The sequence below is a fragment of the Lynx canadensis genome, chromosome B1 (genome assembly GCF_007474595.2).
Source record: "Lynx canadensis isolate LIC74 chromosome B1, mLynCan4.pri.v2, whole genome shotgun sequence".
Lineage (NCBI taxonomy): Eukaryota > Metazoa > Chordata > Mammalia > Carnivora > Felidae > Lynx > Lynx canadensis.
Window position 1 is genome coordinate 61,686,614 of NC_044306.2, and position 24,227 is coordinate 61,710,840.

At 33.4% G+C, this 24,227-nt stretch overlaps 1 protein-coding gene across 1 annotated transcript in view; it reads left to right on the forward strand.

Annotated features, from left to right (window-relative positions):
* The window catches only part of SPOCK3 (SPARC (osteonectin), cwcv and kazal like domains proteoglycan 3), a 481,842-nt gene that overhangs the window by 415,947 nt on the left and 41,668 nt on the right, over positions 1-24,227 (forward strand). Inside the window, 1 exon segment of the mRNA XM_030312786.1 lies at positions 16,870-16,989. Coding sequence (XP_030168646.1) covers positions 16,870-16,989 — 120 coding nt within the window.

Genomic DNA, 24,227 nt, shown 5'->3' on the forward strand with positions numbered 1-24,227 from the left:
TAATATGATATATTGCCGTATCACTGAAAGTGTTGGAGAAATAAAAGTCAAAGAAGGCAGATACTAGATTTGTGGTTTTCTAGCTAGCAGGTAGTGAGATGGTAGGCACCAAAATAAACTAGAGGTGAGTATGATTTTTAGGAAGAGAAAATTCAGAAGGGCAGCTGGGAAACCTCACATGTATCAGCTCTTAAGTTAGCTTGCTCCTACTAGAGGAATAAAAATACCATTACCGTTCCTTTTCTGAATTCCAAATAATAGTGTGAGTCTTGGCTGAGTGGAAGCTAGTATGGAAGCATGCTGGTAGGGATTCTGGAAATGCAGTTCAAAGTCTTGCTACACGCTAGAAAATATAGAAGGAAGGAATGGTCCTGAGTTGCCAGCAGTTACAATTCAAGACTAAGAATTAGGAGAACATCTTAAGAAAATCCTATCAACTTTCATGGAAAGAAAATTTTAGAACAAAGGAAATATTATAAAACTCAAATGCTGTCCGGGATCAAGAGTTAGAAAGTATATACCTTCTGGGAAAGAATACAGATACCAAGAACTTTTTTCCTTCTCATTTGGTGAATATAACAGTTGAAATAGATGATCATTAATTTTTATTTTTTTTTTCATGTTATATGTCCTTCTCAAATGGTAGTATTGGGAAATGAAACTGACAGAAATGCAAGTGTAATCAAACTATATTGTTAAATATAGTGTTCATTCTGCTTTCTAGCTTCAGTAGTCCTGAGTTCACAGTGATGTTCAAATTAATGAGACCAATAGGTTTAATTTATTATATGTTTACTTCGCTTTAATAAAGGGCACAGGGCAGGCACAATACAACATTCATAGCAGTAGCATGATGGAGCCCTCATAACTGCAGGCATGACTTCTTCTACAATCACTCTGTACCTGGAACAGGCAAGAAACCCCAATAATGAAGATGACAGTATGACCCATCTTACCTCAAGAATCCATCAGCCATGATTTCCTTTCAGTTTTTTTTTTTTTAATTTTTAATGTGTGTTTATTTTGGAGAGAGAGAGTAGAAGCCGGGGAGGGGCAGAGAGAGAGAGAGTGGGAGACATAGAATCTGAAGCAGGCTCCAGGCTCCGAGCTGTCAGCACAGAGCCCCACGCAGGGCTCGAACCTCCGAACCATGAGATCATGACCTGAGCCGGAGTTGGATGCTTAACCGAGTGAGCCACCCAGGCACCCCTCCTTTCAGTTGTTATGCATAATCACAATCCTGTGGCTAGTCATGAAGCGCCTTGAGAGTTTTGTGACTTCCTTCCATTCTCCAAGGAACTGGTGTCACCTACAATAAGTTGTTTGTTATTTGAAACACTCAACAATGAAGTACAGATGCTTGGTCTGGCACATGGCTGGATTCTCGTTAATTTTCAAATCTGATATAGATATACTACTAAAACTTGCTTTAGTTAGTGTTGCAAGCATTTGAAACAATCATAGTAATGTACACTTTGAGAGAAATAAATCATAATAAAAGATGCTGATAATCCAAATAATCATATATTTTTAAATTTTAATAAAATTTTTCATACCTGATACAGTCATATATTTGATACAAATAGGATTAATGGTGTTTAAGGTTTTTAAAATAATATTTTATTTTATCAGAAATATTTCTTTGAAAGTCATGCAAATAGCCTTTCAGTTTCACCATTGTATAACTTAGCTCATTTGCAGGCAAAATAGAAGCATCATCCTCCATCTGGTGGAAACTCCTCTCCATTATGGGTAAAGTGCCTAAGAAATAAACAATCTCCAAAGAGATGACCTTTTTGAAACAAAATTATTCACTTATGGCAAAATGCAAAAAAAGAAGCTTTCAAATGTGTAGCATTACACAGTGCTGATAATTAAAAGATTTAAGTTATTTAATATTGTGGTCACAACAAAGCCTAGAGACTTACAAAGTACTTTAAGATATTTATATAAGGACATTTTCTAATTTGTGGATTCAAATTATATTGAAGTTAAATACATTTAACTGTTCCATATTTCTTATATACATACTATTTAAGTAGAAATAAGATAGTAGTTAAGAAAAATATACATACATGCTAACAATATTGCATTATTTAACCATTTTTATCAACATTACTTTTAAATAACACTACTTTTCTACAAGTCTCAATTACCTTTGAATCCAGGATAGGGAGTACCGATGTATTAATGTTTTATTGTGCTTTCCTACGAACAGCAATTGCATCGTAATGCAGTATTAGATGATATATTTTGCTATATGTGAAAGAAAATTGGTTACACCATTTAAATAGTGTTTATTGTAAGGGATTTTCTGAAACATGTAGGGTTTTGTAAACTTAAAAATTCTTCCACTTGTTTCATATTTATATATGTTGCTCTTGCTAAGCCCGTTAGTTTTTATTATTTCAGATGATTGCTGAGTATACCAACCTTTGTGGTTATGACTTCACTTTTACCCTACAGTAATTCTCTTAATGGCTACTAGAATTGATTGTAATAGCAGGCATGCCTTCTATTAATATTATGCAAGAGTAAAAGCAGTTCTTGGCAGGTTCCTAAATGGAATTCATCTGTTTAAATATGCATTTTTTGATTACTGTCTAACCTTCTACAACCTTTAATGTCTATCTTTGCCATTAAAGATTAATCCATTAGTCTATCAGATAAAATAATAATATGAATGGATCTGCATTACCTCACCTCATCTATCAAATCAGATAGCACTATTGTTTTTACTATTTGTAGATCTATATGTGAACATAAATTATCATCCAAAAGGAAAGAAAACCCAGTATAATGTAATATTATGTTTCCAAAATATATGTACTGTCAAATATATTTTATGAATACTCAAAATTTCCAGACCTACAAAAGAAGAATCTCAAAGAAAATTAACAAAAATGGAATAGCGCGATAGCTTCCTTTTATGTACCTAATTATCCATCCATCTATCCAACCAATAATTTTTGAAGTCCAATTTATTATCATATTTATTAATTGTGCTTTGCAGAAGATTAGGCATTCATGTAAAAGATAAGATAGATATAATTCTATTTACCTTTTATTAAGGTAAATTTATTATCTATATTCACATCTATGTATATCTCTATGTATATGTATTTGTATATCTCTGTCTCTATCTCTATCTCTATCTCTATCTCTATCTCTATCTCTATCATCTATCTGTATCTATTTAGATATATATCTTCATAGAACATTTTTGCCCAGAAGAAAATGTGGCTCTGGTAAAGTAAATAAATAAATTTTTGGTAGTGCAATGCATTTTATCACTCTTAGAGATACATGCTGGTTGAGAGCATAAGCAAATTCTTTTTTAAAAATATTTAATTATTTTTGGGAAGAGTGCAAGTGGGGGAGAGGTAGAGAGAGAGGGGCAGAGGATCTGAAGCAGGCTCTGTGCTGACAGGCTGACAGCAATGAACCCAATGTGAAGCTCGAACTCAGAAACTGCAACATCATGACCTGAGCCAAAGTCTTATGCTTAACCGACGAGCCACCCCAAGGCCCCAGAGAATAATCAAATTCTTGATAAATTATGCAGAAAATAAATATATTTAAAATTTTTGCAGCTCTGTGTTTAACTCTTTTCACCATGGAATCCTTTTTCATGAAACGAAATGTAACAAAACGTGATCTGTGAGGCATGGGGAAAGCGCTGTAGTAGAATACACTGTTTAATCACTGTATTTTTCTCATGCTGGCAGTGATTAGAAATCAATTTGGAAACAAATGGGGAATGTATGCTCTCTTTTCTTATCGCTTTCTTCAATATACAATTGTGAGTGATACTTTTAAATGCAGAACTGTAGAGAGATTTTAAATATACTGGTAAACATGTATTTGAGAAGAGCTTTTTAACCTCCACCGTGGGAGTTTTCGGTATTTGAATTATTTTCTGTGGCACTGTGATAATGTGCCATCAGCTCAATGCATGTCTACTGTTACAATCTGAATTGTGTCCCTCAGAATTCATGAATGTAGAAGTCCTAGTTCCCAGTTCCTGAGAATATGACTGTATTTGGAGATAGAGTCTTTAAAGAGCTGATTAAGGCCAAATAAAGTCAGATTGGTAGGTCCTGATCCTATGTGACCAATGTCCTTATAAGAAGAGAAGATGAAGACACAGTTTGCACAGACTGAGGGATGACCATGTGGGGACGCAGTGAGAGGCAGCCATCTGCAAGCCAAGGAGAGATGCCTTCTGTTAGAAGGAACCAAATCTGTCAACACCTTGATTTGGATTCTGTCATCCAAAACTGTGAGAAAATAAATTTATGTTGTTTAAGCCACCCAGTCTATAATATTTTGTTATAGCAGCCCTGGAAAACCAGTATACCTACTAAGCATTTTCTTTAAGTCATATGATCTGATGGAGTCCTAAATCCAACAGAAGATAACAGCGGGGTGCTATAACCACCCTTCACCAGAGAATATCTTATTCACCAGAGAATAATCTCAAAACTCCCTCATCGCACAGAAGCTGCTAGTGAAACCCATTTTCCCTTCAGTTTTATAGAATACTTCATGGTCTGTGGTTTCCAAATAAATATGGGATAGTTATCAAAGTTAGTTAAGGCTTTTTCACTCTGATGAACTCTTCAGTTAATCTGCATTTAATAAAAGAATAGAAATAATTCTTTATATATTTAGATGAGTGACATAAATATCTCACTGTTCCCTCCAGAAATATAAATTAATAACTCCCGTCATGGAATAAAAATAGCCTTTTGGTTATATTATTATTAAATATCAAAGATCAGTTTATGCATTGGTGTAATGTTCCATTAATAGAAACTATCAGCTAAAAAATAGAAAATATCAGCAGATATTTGAAGTCTCAAATACATTGGTTCAAATGCTTTAGTTTCAAAAGCATTGACACAACTTGATATTTATTCTCCTCCTCGCCTAACAGAAATGGATTTATCCATGTTGTATAGGACATTAAATATTCCAACAAAGTTTGTCATCTTTAAGACGTCTGCCTAGAATGCTACTGCGTTGCTTGATCCTGTCCCTTGTTGTTCCTGCTATTCAGAGAGCCCTTTTTATAACCCTAAATGCCACTGACTGTCAGCAGGTAATGAATCATGTATTACTACTGCCCAAATGCCTGCTTGGAGACTCATCCATTCAATATGTGCCCTCTAATGTCTGAACAGAATGCCTCTCAGAATAAAACACCTCAATCCTTAGGCTACTTCTTAAAAAGAAAATTATTTATGAATCAGAAAGTTTCACATACACTTGTGGACATCAATATTCTTTAATGGCTATAGAAATTGTAGCTCATGTTTTAATAAAACTGTGTGATTTATCACAATGTTGAAGACTCATGGTTTCCCTTTTGTAATTTATCACTTACAAATTTCAGTAGGGCTTTAACGCACCCCTCACACAGACTGAAATAATCCTTGGTAAGGAATCATTCTCTAAGATGTATATGGGTGGGTGCTTGTGTATGTTTGTGTTTGTCAGAGAGGATTTGGAGGGCAACTTACCTGATTTTTTACTTTTGTCTAAGAGGATCTCCCCTAATCCTTCTGTCTCTCTGTGACAGTGCTTGGAGGAAATTTTAACTGAGCTTTTTAATAAAGGCATAATTTAAAATTGGACCCTGCTCTAAATGTGACTTATCTGCATTCTATTCTATAATTAGGCATTTGTGTGTATATGTGTACGTTTCTATTTACATATATGTTCTCTTTTAAATTTCAGTTCCTCTTTATTTAAGGCAAAGGTTCCAGATTTTCTTTGATGAGGCATCCTCCTTTTTTTCAAAATGTCAGAGACATGCTGATCTTTTTCTGAGTTCGTGCTATTCTTGTCCTTTCTTTCTCTAACATCTTCAGTCTCTCTGCTTTTAAATTTTCTCATACGGTTTTGAACTATTGATTCTTGAAGAACACATTCTAAAATACCTGCAAGGTGTCCAGCATCATTTACTTATTAGCCAGGACATGTTCTCTTTTTCTCTAACTTATATTTTCTCTAATTTAGACGTCCTTTTAAAAATTTTTAATGTTTATTTTTGAGAGAGAGAGAGACAGAGACAGAGCGTGCAAACGGGAGAGGGGCAGGTAGAAAAGGAGACATAGAATCCAAAGCATGGTCTACGCTCAGAGGTATCAGCACAGAGCCCGAAGCAGGACTCGAACTCATGAATCATGAGATCATGACTTGAGCCAAAGTTGGACATTTAACCGACTGAGCCACCCAGGCACCCCTCTAATTTAGATGCTCTTTGTGTTTCCTGTATGTATTGTCTCCCTGGAGGCAGTAATGCATATATTTTTACATTCTGTCTTCGGAATAGCTTTCTGACCAGACTTCAGGTTAAAAACATAATTAACAATTGAACAGAATGTAGAAACTGCCATTTACTTTGAAGCTTAGTGAACATATTCCTGGGAGATATTCAGGGATCTTCTATCTTTTTGTTCACTGTGTGATGTAAGTTCTTCTATAGACTATGTATGCTATATTCATTTGAGTTAGATTGTCCTAGATAAGTATCTTAACTCAAGCCATTTTTGTGCTGGAGAACTTTTCCAACCTTCATTAAGTTTGTGTAAATCACTACATATCTATACTACTTTGTTTCTCAAAAATTAAAATATAAATGAATTAATTAATACTAAAACAGTGCACATTTTAAATATGTTTCCAGTGTTTTGTGAGGCTAAGTTTGTGTTTTACAGAAATAAGTAGTCTGTATGTACCAAAAGCCATTAAATAGTCATATTCTATGACCCAGTAACTCTATTTCTAAGATTTTTTAAAGGAAAGAAGAAAAGATGGCAATAATTTGTTAAATAAAAGTTTATCCTCTTTTTTTTATATGCACACAAATTAGAATATTGTATTCCTTACATACAAAATTTATTTGTGGGAATTTTAAACAAGTTATATATTCATATAATGGAATTTTTGCATCTAGCATATATTTTGCTGTCAGATGTTTTAATAACCTAACAAAACTATCATTTTATATGTAATACAAAGGAGTAAGATTTCAAATTATTTTTCTGACATAGTCGAAGCTATGCAAAATTTACATAGCAGATAAGCAAAGTAAATATTGCGACATTGACTACCTATTGATGGTGGTGTTAAATATATGGCTTTATGTTTATTCTTTTTTTTTTTTTTAATTTTTTTTTTCAACGTTTATTTATTTTTGGGACAGAGAGAGACAGAGCATGAACGGGGGAGGGGCAGAGAGAGAGGGAGACACAGAGTCGGAAACAGGCTCCAGGCTCTGAGCCATGAGCCCAGAGCCCGACGCGGGGCTCGAACTCACGGACCGCGAGATCGTGACCTGGCTGAAGTCAGACGCTTAACCGACTGCGCCACCCAGGCGCCCGGCTTTATGTTTATTCTTATTAAAATACATTATAAAATGTATATGTTTACAAAATTGGCATCTCTTACTTTGGTAATCAAAAATGGATTTTTCATGCTGCTGTAAAAATTACTTCATAAAAAAGTAAAAAATAAAAGTGTTTTCATCATCACGTAATATGGACTAGAGTTTAAATTCTCTAACAACTAGATAGTTCATAAATGGCTTTTCAAATCTAGCATGAAACAGTCATTATGAAGGGTTACTGGAACCCAGAAAACGATGAGGAGATTCTGAAAGGATATAAGCTATATGTCATGCACACACACAAACGCTGAAAGACTTTTCAAAGTTATGCAATTTCATTTTATTTACATATTTGAAGTCATCTTTGTCTGAATGTGGATTGAAAAAAAAGATCAAATAAAGCAAATATATAAGGTTTTGTGATAAAACCATTCAGAAATGTGGACATCTGTGTCATTTATTCATCAAATATTTATTAATTATGTCTTTATGTGCTGGCACAGCTAGATATAAAAAACAAGGATAATTCAAGGATAGATTATCCATACTCAAATAATTAAAAGTGGAGTTCAACAAGAAGTAAACTCCCCCTACTCTTCTTTAAGCATTTAGTTTCCATTATGCATTTTTCTTTTCATTTTGTATTTTAGGGCCAATAAATATTTTCTCAAGTCTCAAACACTTTCATAGGCTTTAAACATTATGCACGTTGGAGCCTTTTCTCTTACATAATCTCTTTGACATCTTCAAGACACCATGGCCTATGGTATGGGAGTAGGGGAGTTGATGTTGAGAGACATCGGTCATGACGTTGGCTGGACTTTTCTTTGTGAAGTAGACCTGGTCTTATAAGGAAATATTCAGCTCAAGTCAAACTTAGATCCTTTTCCCTTTAGAATAATTGTTTTCTGCGGGTGTTCACAGTACCACATTCACATTCACACTTCAACCTAGTGCCATCAAGGAGATGATTAGAATCACACTTTCAAATGCTTGGAAGAGGCGATGGCAAATCATTTTATTTACCAGCAGTAAGTGCGGTGGTGTATCATTTCTTCACTCCGTAGAAAATCAGAGACGTAGGAAAATCTCTTCTTAACCAAAAGCACACAGTGTGAGAGGGTGGGGGTGGGGGAAGGTACCAAATATGTTTGAGTCCTTTTGTGATTATTTTTTATTTTTTTAGTTTTATATATATATATATATATATATATATATATATATATATATATATATATTAATGTTATTTTTGAGACAGAGAGAGACAGAGCATGAATGGGGGAGGGTCAGAGAGAGAGGGAGACACAGAATCTGAAACAGGCTCCAGGATCTGAGCTGTCAGCACAGAGACTGCTGCGGGCTCGAACTCACGGACCGTGAGATCATGACCTGAGCCGAAGTCGGACGCTTAACCGACTGAGCCCCAGGCGCTCCGTGATTATTTTTTAATATTTAGCAAGAATGAATGATGACTGAGAGCAATTGTTTAAAGCATAATGAGTCATGCCTAATAGAGACAGATAACAATCCGTTTGCTAAACCTACAATTGGAACAAAACTGATAACATTCTCTGGAAGTTAGAACACAATTGCAGTGTGGACTTCACTACCAGTCTGAATCCTTCCAGCGCCTCCTCTCTGCCTGCAAGTCTGTATGTAGATCTGAGATTCTTATTACATAACAGTGTTTCCATGAACAACAGCTCATAGTGACAGGCACCAGTATTGTTTCTTTATAAATGATGACCTAATTACATAAGTATATCACAGCGTAAGTATATCAAGAGCACTTTAGCATTTTTTTTGTAAAAGTCAGAGAGTGTGGTACCTACGAAAATGTAAGAGCCTATGAAACTGTTTGGGGAAAAAAAAAGAAAGAAAGAAAGACAGAAAGTGTTTGAGACTTGAGAAAATATTTATTGTCCCTAAAATACAAAATGAAGAGAAAAATGAATAATGAAAACTAAAATGTTGAATAGTTATAAACATGTGAACCTCATTAAATTTAAAATTTTACATTTATAAAATTTAAAATTTTACATTTATAAAATTTAAAATTTTACATTTATAAAATTTAAAATTTTACATTTATAAAATTTAAAATTTTACATTTATAAAATTTAAAATTTTATATTTATAAAATACAATTAAATTTCTGGAAGTATGTGGTTTTTAATTTGGCAAGAATTCTTGCTTTGCCCAATGCTTTCAGATAAATCATTGCCAAGTTTAAATTAAATGAGTTCATTGTTGGCAAAAGAAAATCAACCTGCAAAATTATAAAAATATTTGCAAAGACTTCATAACTAAAATATTATTTTTATGTATGCTGCTGGTTAGGGCCTCCAAAAGGAAAATGTCTTGGACTTCTGGAAGGCACTGAAATGTTCTGAATATCTTTCCATCAATACTCACTAAATGTGATTTTCTCTGGTAATGTCAGAAACCTAAAATGTTGAATACACAGTATCCTTGAGTAGATCTGTCACTGATATCTTCTATTGTTTATTGGTAGAGAAGAGATGCTTGTTGGACATCATAGAAATTGTTCTGAATTAGAAGTACCGGCTTTGCCACCAAATAACTATGATTTGAAATGAGGCAACAAATCCTCCAACCTAACAGGTGTTATAAAGGAAACTAATACCTCAATGTTTGATTTAATAAGTATGATTGATAAATGTTAATTGTCCCCCTTCAGCTCTTATGCCCACAATATGCATTTAGTATTGCCCAGCAGTTTCCATGAAGGAGAGAGACAATGCAGGAAGGGGAGGGACCCTCTCTTACTGGTTAAAAAGGCAATAGGTATGGAAGGGATTATAAGGAAAGTCAACAATCAACTTCCTGCCCTACTTCTCACCCCCCACCCCTGGGTCATAGAGCTAACCATTTTTAAGCCTTGCTGGTTTTCCCCATCTGGTGATTAGCTCATTTGGGAAATGGCTATTTATCAACTTCAAACATTACCTTTAGGTTCTCTGCTTTGATAAATGAGAATATATTTCATTTCCCTCCTACTTTCCAAAATAATTACGTGACTATTCCTAGTGTTCCACTGATTACAATTTAAACAGCAAAAAATATTAGCAAAAAACCAAAAGCATTTAACCACCTGTTTCCAATTCCATAGGAACGTCTTGTCTCCTCATGTTGTAAAACGAGGACATTAGCATTACTGCGCCTCCCTTTCTGTGTCTTCATTCCCACCCCACTCTCTCTGGTGTCTATCATTGGAGTATTCATTGCCAAAGTTGATATCACTTGAATTAATTTCTCTAACAATTGTTAAGTCTTCTGTAAATTCTTTATAAGAATCAATTTGTATACCAGCAATTTTTACAGCATCATGATGATGTAAATATTGTTCACTGCAAGTGATAATTTATGATAGGATATATAGGATAATAATGCATTCTTTTTCTATCTCAAGGGAGAATATTACTAGCATCAATTTTAAATGTAGTCTACCATTTTACATCCCAACTGCCTGTGTCATGACTATGATAACTTTTCACAAGTTGTCAATTAGAGACTCTTTTGTCAAATCATACTCTGCCTCTCACTGTCCATCAGCTCTGTTCTATCTTTAGATGCACTATGCAAGTCGTTTCAGTAGTATGCTTCTAAGTTTTTCTTGAGTGGAGTGCCTCTTTTGTGAACCTCATGTCCTTTTCTTAATGTCCTCTCATTTTGCTGAGGCCCATTCTCATGGTGGCATGGGATGCAAAAATCCCTGAGTTCTTGCATATCTGAAAATGCCTTTATTATGTCCTATTTTCTTACTAACAACAGATATGAGATACTACATTAAAATCCATTGTCCTTAGAACTTTGAAGGCTTGTTTCACATTTGCCTATAATCCATTATTGCTAATGATTTGGGGGATACTGATTCTTGGCCTGTGGTAATAACCTTTTGCTTGCGTTTTGTTTATTTATTTTTGTTTTCTTTTGAAAGCTCTTATAATCTTTTTTATATTTCATATTCTAAATTTTAAAAGATGTCTTGGTGTTTATATATGTGTATGTTTAATTCATTCAGCTAAGAGCTCAGCAGTCCCCCTTTCTCTGAAAACTTCTCTCTTTCTGTTATAGGAAGTATTTTCTATATTTTAAAATGATTTTCTCAATTTCAAATTCTGTTTTCTCTTTAAATAACTTCTGTAAATCAAATATTGAATTAATCCTCCATACCTTCTATTCTTTCTTTTATGTTCTTCCTCTTTAATCTCTCTCTATTGTTTTTATTTTACACTATTGCATTGTTTTTGGTTTTATCTCCACCCATTCTATTAAATATTTTGTCTTGCTAAATATGTGATTATGTGTGTGACTACAAATAAATACATGTATAACTTAAATTTCCAAGATCTCTTAACTTTCCTCTTGTTTTTTTTTTTCTATATGTAATACCATTCTCTAATTAATAATTTGGCACAACTGAAGAACATTACATTGAAACTTAGCTTTTCTCTTATTGAAATTTAGTTTAGGGGTGCCTGGGTGGCTCAGTTGGTTAAGCATCTGACTCTTAGTTTCAGCTCAAGTCATGATCTTGTAGTTAGTGGGATCGAGCCCCATGTTGAGCTCTGCACTGACAGCGTGGAGCCTGCTTGGAATTCTCTCTCTCCCTGTCTGCCCACAACCCCCCCAAAATAAATAAATAAAGTTAAAAAATTTTAGTTTAAAGCTATGTTTATTATGATTTATTATTCTGTTTTTTATTCCTGACTACAAATACAATTATATCAGTGAGTTCCAAGTACTGTTTTAGTTCACTATTGGCTATAATAGTCAATATGCTTTATTGGCTATAATAGTCAATATGCTTTATTGGCTATATATCTCAGTTTCCATAGCAGTAAAAAAACTATCATAATCCGTTACCTAATCATCCAGGCTTGATAGTAAAATCAAATGTAAAACCTCATTAAAGGCATTTCATGCTGGATAAATGCAAGATATTATCTCTAGAAAGAGAATCCATGTAGTGGAACTGTTGGAGAATATGAAGAAAAGACATCAATTGACTCCTGTGGGAAACAACAGTAGTAAATCACTGACAACTTTTAGACACTTCAACAGTGAGATCTGATTGGTCCTGCTTCAGTTGGAACATGTCTGCCTCAAAGATTTGGTAGCCAGTAAAGTAGAAATGTCATTCTATAAATAAAGCTATATTTATATATTGTTTAAACTAGCCATTTCCTTTTTGTGTGTGTGACAAGGACAGTTTGACTCATGACTTATAAAAAATAATGGCGCTGTTAGCTTCTCTAAGAAAATATGAAGAAGAAGAAGTAGAAGAAGGAGGAGGAGGAGGAGGAGGAGGAGGAGAGGAAGAGGAAGAAAAGGGAAGTCTTACTGACTAGCCTCCATTTGGGGCTCTTGTTAACTACTCCAGAATATGTAGTAGCATAACTGTAGCTTATTGTTCAGTGAGATCTCTGTGACCTTCTTTTTTGGCATTAAAAATTGGATTTAGGGGCGCCTGGGTGGCTCAGTCAGTCAGGCGTCTGACTTCAGCTCAGGTCATGATCTCATGGTTCATGGGTTCGAGCCCCCATCGGGCTCTGTGTGAAAGGTTCGAAGCCTGTAGCCTGCTTCAGATTCAGTCTTCCTCTGTCTCTGCTTCTCCCCCACTTGTGCTCTGTCTCTATCTCTTAAAATTAAATAAACATTAAAAAAAATTTTAAAAAAGATTGGACTTGAAGTCATGTGATTCCTTTAAAGTCAAGAAGATATATTTACATAGGTTTTGTGTTACTTACTGTCTTCTAAAAATAAGTTTCGCTAACATCATATATGTTATATGATGTCTATACAATGATGATCATCTCACATCACTACAATCATAACTTCCCGAAATGGAAATGTATATGCTTTGAGTGAAGAAATGCTTGACTTGTTTTTCTAAGTTGGAGTATACTACTTTCTTGCTGTTATTATTATTGGTTTGCTATAAGGATTAAACCTTGGACACTGAATTCCATATTTTTGAATTCATAACTTGGCTCTGCCACTTACCTGTCTGACCTCAGGCAAGTTAGTTCTACAGCTCTCAATGCCTCAATTTCCTAACACTTAAATGGACACAATACCAATATAATCTTCATAGAATTTCTATAAGGATTAAACATGTTAATAAATGTAATCATAGCAGTAAGTGTGCAGTGCTAGCTGCTATTATCATTGTTATATTTTATAACTTATATTATTTATTATTACTATAATTATTACTGCAGGATTCTTAAGTCCTAAAATATTTCATTACAATATATGCATAACCTTATATTGAAATTTAAGCTAAGGGACACCTGGGCAGACTCAGTTGGTTAAGCATCTGACTCCTGATTTCGGCTCAGGTCATGATCTCATGGTTTGTGAGTTCAAGCCCCATGTTGGACTCTGCATTGACAGTGTGGAGCCTGCTTGAGATTCTCTCTCTCCCCTCTCTCTCTCTGCCCCTATCCTGCTCACTCTCACTCTCTCAAAAAAAAAAATAAATAAAAAATAAAAAAATAAAAAGAAAGAAACGAGTTAAGGTGCGTGTGATACACAATAAATATATATGATGTTTCATATTTGGGTAAAATTTTTAAAGTGCTGTACTAATACTATATTAACGCTATAATAAGTGCAATATTTACAAACACAAGAAAAGAAAATATATACCAATCTGTTCAAACTTAATCATTCTTTAGCAGGTATTTTATTGGATAAAACTTTGCTCTTTGCTGGGTCCAGTATGGGAGAAAAAAACATAAGATAGACCAAGGAAATAAAGAACTAAATTTCATCTTTAAATCTTCATTTGCTTAAAGTAGGTAATGAATTAATATGCTGTAACTCTTAAAAATATGAATGTACATATATTGATGTATCCCAGAAATCTATGACCCTACCATCCAATTCTCATTGCAGAGGTGACAATGTTTCAATCTTTTATGTGTATTTCCAGAGATATTTTAAACATATATCAACAAATGCACTTTTCCTACCTTTTTATGCAAATGGAAGCATACTAAATATACTTTTCTTCCTTATGTTTTTGTTTTGTTTGTTTTGTTTTTATAAAAAAACAGCTATATTGTGGTTGAGGTCTATATGAGTACATAATGACCCTCTAAACATTATTAATGATTTATAAAGCTGCCTTGGATGGATGTACCTGAATAATCTCACCAGGCCACTGCTGATGGACAGTTTTGTTAACACACTTGCTATTGTAAGAGAGCTGGTAAAATAATATGGTAGAATTTAAGTTAGTTGGTATATATGTAGTATACTGTATGATAATTTTTAAGAAAAGGAATTGCTAGGTAAAGCATTAATTCATGGTCATTAATTTTTACAGAAATTTTAATTTGAATTTGAATATTAATACAGCTATATAGACACAAATCAAAAGGGAAAAATATGAATGGTAAAAATAAGACTCTCTTACAGCACTTCCCTATATTCATCTGGTTCCTCTAACTAGAGATAATTAATCTTGGTCACTTTCTGTATATTCTTCCAGAGAGATATGTGATGCATACATGCATATGAAGAAGAATTCTTCTTTTTCAGTGGGCTTTTTTTTTCTTTAGTGTAACAGTTTATAGCAGGAGACTGTTGCCTACATGCTTAGTTAAACAGAGATACCAGGCTAGAGTGTAAATAATCATATTAGGAGTGTACTATATACTATCTTATCACTGAGTCTCAGCCATTGTAGATCCTGTCTGTAAAGTGACGTCTTCTGGGACATTCACTATAACTCACTGTTTTCCCCGGATGAAAGGATAGCGGTGAATTCTTTACATTGCTCTGCCCTTGACCAAGGATTTTCAAACCTACTACCATCTGCCTCTACACTTGGCACAACACGTGCATTCTGGGACTCTACCATTACCCTAAAAATCCCTTCCCCCCCCCTTAAATCTTTTATTTCCTGTGTCTTGACCATCCTCTTTCTTGGTTCTCTGTCTGGTGTATCACATCCTCCAGTAGCTTCCTAAAGAAAGATTTTTTTTTTAATCTCGTAAATTAGAAGATCTCTCTAGCTTATTCTCTCGCCTGATTTTCCTGGAAATGGGATTCTCAGTTTAAAATACAAAGCAATTTTTCAATTGTTTTTCTGACTGCCAATGTCACTAAAGAAAAATTAAGACATTCTGAATCCTTGTTTCTTGTATATGACAATGTTTATTCCTCTTCCCTTTGGCAGCTTGTGGGATCTCATTTTTGCCTCCATTGTTCTAAAATATCACAATGCTTTGCTGGTATGAATCAGCCACCCTACTAGGTACTTGGAAGGTCCTACTAATCTGGAATTTTATAATACTAAGAATTGGTAATACTAAGAAATGGTCTTAAATTATATCGCATTATATTATACTATATTTTTGTATTATATTACAAATGGTCCATTATATATAATACACATAGTGGTATAATGTATATAGTTTATAGTAAATGTAATGTAACATTTATAAATCAGCATGTAAATTACTTATTTTTAACAAACGAACAAGAGTACTATTAAAGAATGCTTGTCAGTTCAGGAAATTGCAGAGGAGTTAGACCCACAGTAACAATGCCCTCTAAACAATGTAAATAAGTATTTCATATATTTTCAAAATATTTTGGCAACAAATGACTATATTTGACATACCATATTTTGGCATTAATATCTCACATACACAATCACACACATACACATAGATGCACACATAGATAACATAAATAACATATTCTACTACCCTTTATTATAGAGACTATTCTAAAGAATATAATTATTGGCAGATAACAGTATTTTTTTAAAAAAATAGGAATTAATTTAAGTTCCAAATGTCAAAGTTTGCTAACCCCTTATTCTTAAAGTGGAAATTTATATCATTTTGTTAAATATTTTACCATCTTTCCTAATGTTGAATAAGATAGCTTTTCTTTTTCTATGCTTAAAAATACATGTAGAATTAACTGAATAGAGACAGCATATATTTATAATTGATAATTCCTACACATATTTAATATGCCAATGCATATTTATAAATCATAACAAATTATAATAGCTATGGCCAATAATAAATGTGTAAGTATGCACTTTGAATATTCAACCTTTTATTTCCCCAGATCATCTACCATGTTACCATGACAAATGTGTTTGGCACAGAAATATTATAACTGAATTTATGTGATATTAATAATAAGAACATTCAATCAAGTGCTATATCCCACTGAGTGGAAATATAATTCCGCGAATAATTTTCCTTTATTGAATAAAATGTTATCATCGTATTACACCTTGTTATGTTTGAAACACGTATTTTTCATTTTTAAGAAGTTGAAACATACTTAAACATTGTGTTATATTTCTTTTTTTACTCATTGTTACTTTTCATTTATTGGGATAATTTGAGAACTAGCACTGGCATTATGCTAAGTTATTATTCAAGATTTGTGTTGGTTCTTTCTGTTTTCAGCATGCAGTGACCTGGAGTTCAGGGAAGTGGCAAACAGACTGCGGGACTGGTTCAAGGCCCTTCATGAAAGCGGAAGCCAAAACAAGAAGACAAAAGCCTTACTACGGCCTGAGAGAAGCAGTAAGATTTCTAAATTTGATATGTGCCATTGTCTTTGATATGGGATTTCCTTTCCAATGAATCACCTAGATCAAAACACATATTTCAAAATTTATTCTTTGCTTAGGTGCTGAACAAATATCAGAACATTGTTATTACTTCCAAGCACACTCAGAGTATTTTGCAAGGAAATAAAACATTTTGTGACAACCCTTATTGGTAAAAAATAAATATCCCCACAGAGACAACATTAACTTCCAGCTGAAGTGAAAGAGTAAGAATATTTTTCAGCGTTTTGATAGGAGTGGTAAAGAATGAAACAACACAGGAAATGAAAGTAAGAATGTTACTTAGATTTTTACAGACACAATTAGCCCCCATGCGTCCCACAGGTTGCCCTTTTCATGATGGCTTTGCAGACATTTCTACTTTGACCCAACAAAATCAGTAGACAAAAAGGATACCTTCAATGACACACTGCAAATCAGATTCATAAAAAAGAAGAAAGCAAGAGCCATTTGAACATTATACGATTTTTTTTATCATCTGTGTAATTTCCTCAGCGTGTTTTCTAATTCCTCAGCAATAAGAAATGGAAATTGAAAGAAGTACTTGTTATGAATAATTTTGTGAACTTTTCATTTTATATTTTTTATTTATAAAAATATTTATTACATATTTAATACATGTAAAAGAAAGATATTGAAATATGAGCTTAATTTGGGGAACTTATCAAAGTTGAAATATTTGCTTTTAAATACAAGAAGTGATAGGTCAGTGATTAGAAGCAGCACCTTGTAGTTGACAAAGTCCCAAGTGTGTACCCTTCTTTGCTCATGGTGACATGACCCATTCAGTCTCCCTTGCAATCCTGAAATAGCAGTTTCTGACAAAATAACATCATAGATGGCATGATTATCCATAATTTTATTTCCTAAAATGCCTTATTTTTTTTTTCTTTTCATCAAGGAATTTTTCCACAGTCCCAACCTTTTCTATTTATGAGTCTTATATATGTTCTTAAATAATTCAATAATTCTTTTTAATTAAACTAATGAAGCTATCACTGATAGACATAATAATTTTATCTGAATGTGTGATGACTGTCTATGTTTCTTCTTATGAACTTCAGAAAGAAATTATAGTATTTTCCCTACTCTTTTAGAGTGTTCTTCAGGTTTGTCTTTGGAATTATTGATTACATTTTTGGCAGATGTCAACTTTTTGGATGACTTCAGTGTAAGCAAAATGACAAGTCTTAATAGAAACAACAGAATACATTAGTCTTTATATTCATGAAGTAAACATAACTGAGGTGGGGTAACCACCCCATAACTGAGTTTATTTCAGATGCTTACATATTGATCTTTTAAAATTCATGTCTACACCTATCCTACCAATTCTCATGCTTAAATTACTGCTTGCTCTCAAATTTCTCCTTTGAACTTGAGTTCAGACTAGTGATCTCACCCATATTTGGAGATGGATAAAAGGAGAGCTTGTAGGGGAGCCTGGGTGGCTCAGTCGGTTAAGTCTCCTACTTCAGCTCAAGTCATGATCTCACTGTCCATGAGTTCAAGCCCCGAGTCTGGCTCTGTGCTGACAACTCAGAGCCCAGAGCCTACTTCAGATTCTGTGTCTCCCTCTCTCTCTGCCCCTCCCCTGCTCATGCTCTGTCTCTCTCTGTCTCAAAAATATATTTTAAAAAAAAATTTAAAAAAAAAAGGAGAGCTTGTAGAACTCAGCACAGTGCCTGGTTAAATGTACACATTTATAAATATTATTTCTCATTCCAGCTTCTTATTTCAAAAAATTACACACTCTTAATATAGTGGGTTAATTACAAGAACCTCTTAGGTAGTTGAATATCTTTGGAAAGTAAATGAAATAGTGGCGGCCCTAAGATTAGTTACACTACTTGAAATGGTCAGAGGCCAACTAGGAGTAAATTTCCAAAAGGAAGTAATCCATTAGAACACATAAGACATATCATTAGAATAAAAATGGCTGACTCCTTCAATTCCTCAGATCTGTACATCATCCAAGTGAGTTTTCTCCTGATTTAATCATATTTAATTTGTGAACCAATCCACTCATATTATGTTTCCTGTTTTCTTTCTATTTTTATTTTTCCTTCATAGCATTTCTCACTACCATAGTAATAATCTACTTATTTATTTGTTCTCTCCCTCTCTCTCTCTCTCTCTCTCTGTCTCTCTTTCTCTCTCTTCCCCCCCCCCCTTCCACTAGATGACTGTGAACTCAGTGAAGGCAAAGATCTTTATTTACCAATGTATTATCAGAGTACAGACTAGTTTGACACATAGTACTAACTAAATAAAAATGAATAGAATTAATGAATGGAAGAAACAGAGAAGAAGTCAAAATACTACATTGTCTGTGTATACCACAATTTAATCAATCAATTTTTCTCCTAAGAATAGTTTTGTACTGTTTCCATTATTTTCTGCATGACAATCAATTCTGCAATTGATCGTTATGCTTTTATTTCTAAGAAAGATTCCAAGAAGTGGAGGTGTTGGGTCAAAATGTGCGTGCATTTCAAATGATAAATCATAATAGACGTTGCTAGGATGCTTTGCAAAAATCTTAGGGTATTTATAATTTCTTTTTTTAAGTTTACTTATTTATTTTGAGAGAGATAGAGAGAGAAAGAGAGAGAGAGAGAGAGAGAGAGAGAGCATAAGTTGGGGAGGGGACAGAAGATCTGAAGTGGGGCTTGAACTTGTGAGAACATAACCTGAACCGAATTCAGCCGTTCAACTGACTGGCCACCCAGGCACCCTGGTATTTCTAATTTCTAACAGCAAAACATGACAGTTCACTTTTGCCTTTATCCCTAGCAGCAAAAAATATTGCCATTCTTTTTAACTTTTCCATTTTGCTTAGCATGCTATTTTATTTCATTGTAAATCTAATTTTCATTTCCGTAATTAGCAGTGAATTTGAAAACAAAATATTAGTGGGGGGGGGAACTTTTATACAGCAAAACAAAATAAAATTACTTATTCAACTTAGGCTACTATATTAAGATACTATCTATGGACTAGGTGGATCAAATAATAGATATTTCTCAAATTCTGGATGCTGGGAAGTCCTACATCAAGGTGCTAGCAGACTGGATTCTTGGTGAGGGCCATCTTCCTGGTTGGTAGACAGACATCTTCTCCCGTGGCAGAGTGAGAGAGAGATCTCTCTAGGGTCTCTTCTTATTAGGGCACTAATCCCATCATGTAGGCTCCACCTTCATGACCCAATTACTTCTCAAAAACTCCATCTCCAAATGCCATCAAATTGGGGGAAAGGAGTTCATGGTATGAATTTGGGAGAACACAATTCAGTCCAAAGCACAAAACAAAACAGCCCCTCCAAAAATAAAAAAATAAAATAAGTAAATAAAAAACAACTCTAAGTTATGTCAACTTATATGTTTAAGTCTAAGAAAGATATATTAGTGGCTTTTATTATAAGCGTATTTAATAACTCCTTCTAGTATTTGGGGGAGTTTTTCCTCTGTGTTTGCTACTCTAATTTTTAGATTGTATAGATTTATATTTATTATAACCATTAATAAATTATGCTTCTTATCACTTTGTGACACTATATTCTACTTACTGCTTTTTAGCACAGATTCATCCAATCTGATAGTAATATATCATTCCTACATTTAATTTTATGTAGCCTGATACACTTGCTAACATTTTATTGTCAATCTTTCTTTATTACATAGACCTAAATGTCTTTCCTGTAAGTATCCATAGTTGAGCTTTGAGTTTTTAATATGACAGTGAGAAAACTTTGTGTTTTTTTTTTATAATTAAGTATAATAATAAAGTCAACATAAAGCACAGAAAAATATTCTGATAAGACAGAGAATGTTTGCCACTTAGGAGATTATCCAGAAGACAAAGAAAAACTTATTTTCACAATTTCTTAAGAGCAGACCATTAATCTAAGAAAATTTGTCGTTTTAAAATAGAAACAAAATCAAATTTTAACTTTGCATCTGTATAATATTTGATACTGATTTGAAAAATCTTATATGATAAATCTTTTAAATGTTAGCAAGCACTGACCATGATGAATACTATTTTGGGGGATTCTTTTATAATTTTTTGTACTTATAGATTTCATCTTATACATTTTTGGAAGAATGAATAATCTTATTTTAGAATAAAACTGTTTTTTAACAAAATCATATCTTGCATACCTTGCATATCAAGTCGCTTATATAATTATTTTTACTAGTGGAGTATTACTTATTTAGATCTTATAGGTTTAAATTTTATTTTATATAGAAAATGATGAGGTAGGTAATTTTACTGTTGCATTAGTGTTTTTAGTAGATTAACAGAATTTTTGAATATATATATTTTATACTTCTTTATAGCCATACCAATTTTTTTTTTAAATTTTTTTTTCAACGTTTTTTTTTTTTTATTTATTTTTGGGACAGAGAGAGACAGAGCATGAACAGGGGAGGGGCAGAGAGAGAGGGAAACACAGAGTCGGAAACAGGCTCCAGGCTCCGAGCCATCAGCCCAGAGCCTGACGCGGGGCTCGAACTCCCGGACCGCGAGATCGTGACCTGGCTGAAGTCGGACGCTTAACCGACTGCGCCACCCAGGCGCCCCTAGCCATACCAATTTTTATGTGTAACTTTTTAAGTGGCAAAAATGAACATGTTTATTAACAGACCCAAATATATAAAACTTAAACTATAAACTATAAAATTAGTTTGATTACACAAACCCGAGGCAAAAAGTTTATAAATTTAAAAACATGCTTTAGTATTTTTTTAGAAATAATATAGATATATAATAAATATACATTAAGTAATTTAGCATAAATCAAAGATTTTAATTTACTAAATGAACTTGAAAATTGTTTTTAAATTTCCAGTTGGCTTTTATAAAACAAAAATTTATCATAATAATGATTTTACTTGTTAAAAACAAATATATATTTTTTTATAATCTTAAACATCTAGTAGATGTAATGCTAACTCCTTTAATCAGTGTACCTATATAAGTTCAGGACAAACATGTTCAAATAGAATAAAAATGTATGCTCGTATTATCTTTACTGCTGGTAATTCTGAAGATATAGCCATTTTACTAAATAAACAATATTAAACTATTTTCTTTTACAAACATTTACTTAAATTGTGAGAATTGAATTTTTAAAGCATTTGGGTTATTATGTTTTATGAATGCATTTTTTATTTAAGTATAGTTGACACACAATGTTACAGTAATTTCAGGTGTACAACAGAGTGATTCAACTTCTCTATACATTAAACTATGTTATCTTCTGTCACCATACAATGCTATTACGATGTCATTGACTGTATTTCATATGCTGTACCTCTTATTCCCATGACTTACTCATTCCATACCTGAAAGCTCATTCCCTCACCCATTTTGTCCAATCTCTCATGCCCCACTCCTGTGGAAACCATCAGTTTATTTTCTGTTTTTATAGATCTGATTCTGCTTTTTGTTTGTTTCATTATTTTTTATATATACTCCACATGTGAGTGAAATCTTGTGGTATTTGTCTTACTCAGAATATATATTGTATATACATACATTTATACATAGTAAATAATGCTACAATCAACATAGGGGTGCATATATCTCTTTGAATTGGTGTTTTGTTTACTTTGGGTAAATAATAGTGGAATTGTTTTGTTTACTTTGGGTAAATAATAGTGGAATTATTGGATCGTATGATACTTCTATTTTTAGTTTTTTGAGGAATGTCCATACTGTTTTCCACAGTGACTGTACCAATTTACATTCCTACCACCAGTGTGCAGGGGTTCTTTTTCTCTATATCCTCACCAACACTTGTTGTTTCTTATCTTGTTAATTTTAGCCATACTGACAAGTGTGAGGTGATATCTTACTGTGGTTTTGATTTGCATTTTCCACACAATGAGTGATGTTGGGCTTCTTTTCATGTGTCTATGGTCATCTGTATGTCTTTTTTGGAAAAACGATGTCTATTCAGATACTTTGGCCATTTTTTAATCAGATTGTTTCTTTTTTTTTATGATGTTGAGCTTTACAAGTTATTTGTGTACATGAGTATTTTGGAGATAAACCCCTGTCAGATATATCATTTGCAAATATCTTCTCCCATTCAGTAGGTTGCTTTTTTGTTGACGGTTTCCTTTGTTATGCAAAAGTTTTTTTTTTTTTTTAATTTTGAAAAATTACTGCCTATGCTCTCTTCTAAAATTTTCATGGTTTCAGGTCTCAGATTTAGGTCTTTAATCCATTTGTGTGTGGTGATAAAAGGTAGTAGTTCAGTTTCATTCTTTTGCATGTAACTGTACAGTTTTCCCAGCACCATTTATTGAAGAAATTGCCTTTTAAAACCATTAAGTTTATTAGAAGATTATTTTTTTATTTCTGGAAATTTTAGGACTATGTAATTTATATGAGCACTTATTATTCCTAAGCCAATCACAATAGAGCTTTCTTAAGAGATTTTACAATCTAATTTGGTAGTGCCATCTGAAGATAGGGGAAAAAAGTACACACACACACACACACACACACACACAGACACCTGCCCATACATGCACAGATGTACACAGGTAGAGAGTTTATAGTTTTGATATTTTAGTCTTGAGTCATGTAGAAGCATAGAAATATAAAACTCACTGGTTTGTTTCAAAGAACTGTCTCTCATCCTTGTCTCACCTTTACATTTTAATAAAGATTGTGTTTATGAAGGATGGGATAAGTTGTGGTAATAGTTTAATATACAGACTGATATCCTACCAACATTTAGAAAGGAGACCTCTAATATTGTTTTCATTATGATGTGTAGTCTTATGGAAACTGTATGAAATTTTGCTTGATGGACTGAGAAGAGTCTAGTTGTCCATCTAGGCATTTCCAAAGCCCTTCTCAGAAAACAAAATGTCCAGCCTATTTCCAGTTAATTATTTTGGCTTCAGATGGTTGTTCTTGGAGTCTCTGCATCCCTTTGGAGCCCCTGATGGGGCAAAGTCCTAATGTTTGAGTGATGGCAGGAGGTTGAGGGGCAGGAGTAAGAAGAGAAAGCCTCCATGAATACCTGGGTGAAGACCATGGGCTCCAGGGATTTTAGCACTCTAAATCTCAACACTAAAAAAAAAAAAAAAAAGAAAAGAGAGTCAAATAAATACAAATCTGGACTAATAAAGAAAGACTTTGGCATGAAAGAAAAGAGGTAAGAGTGTT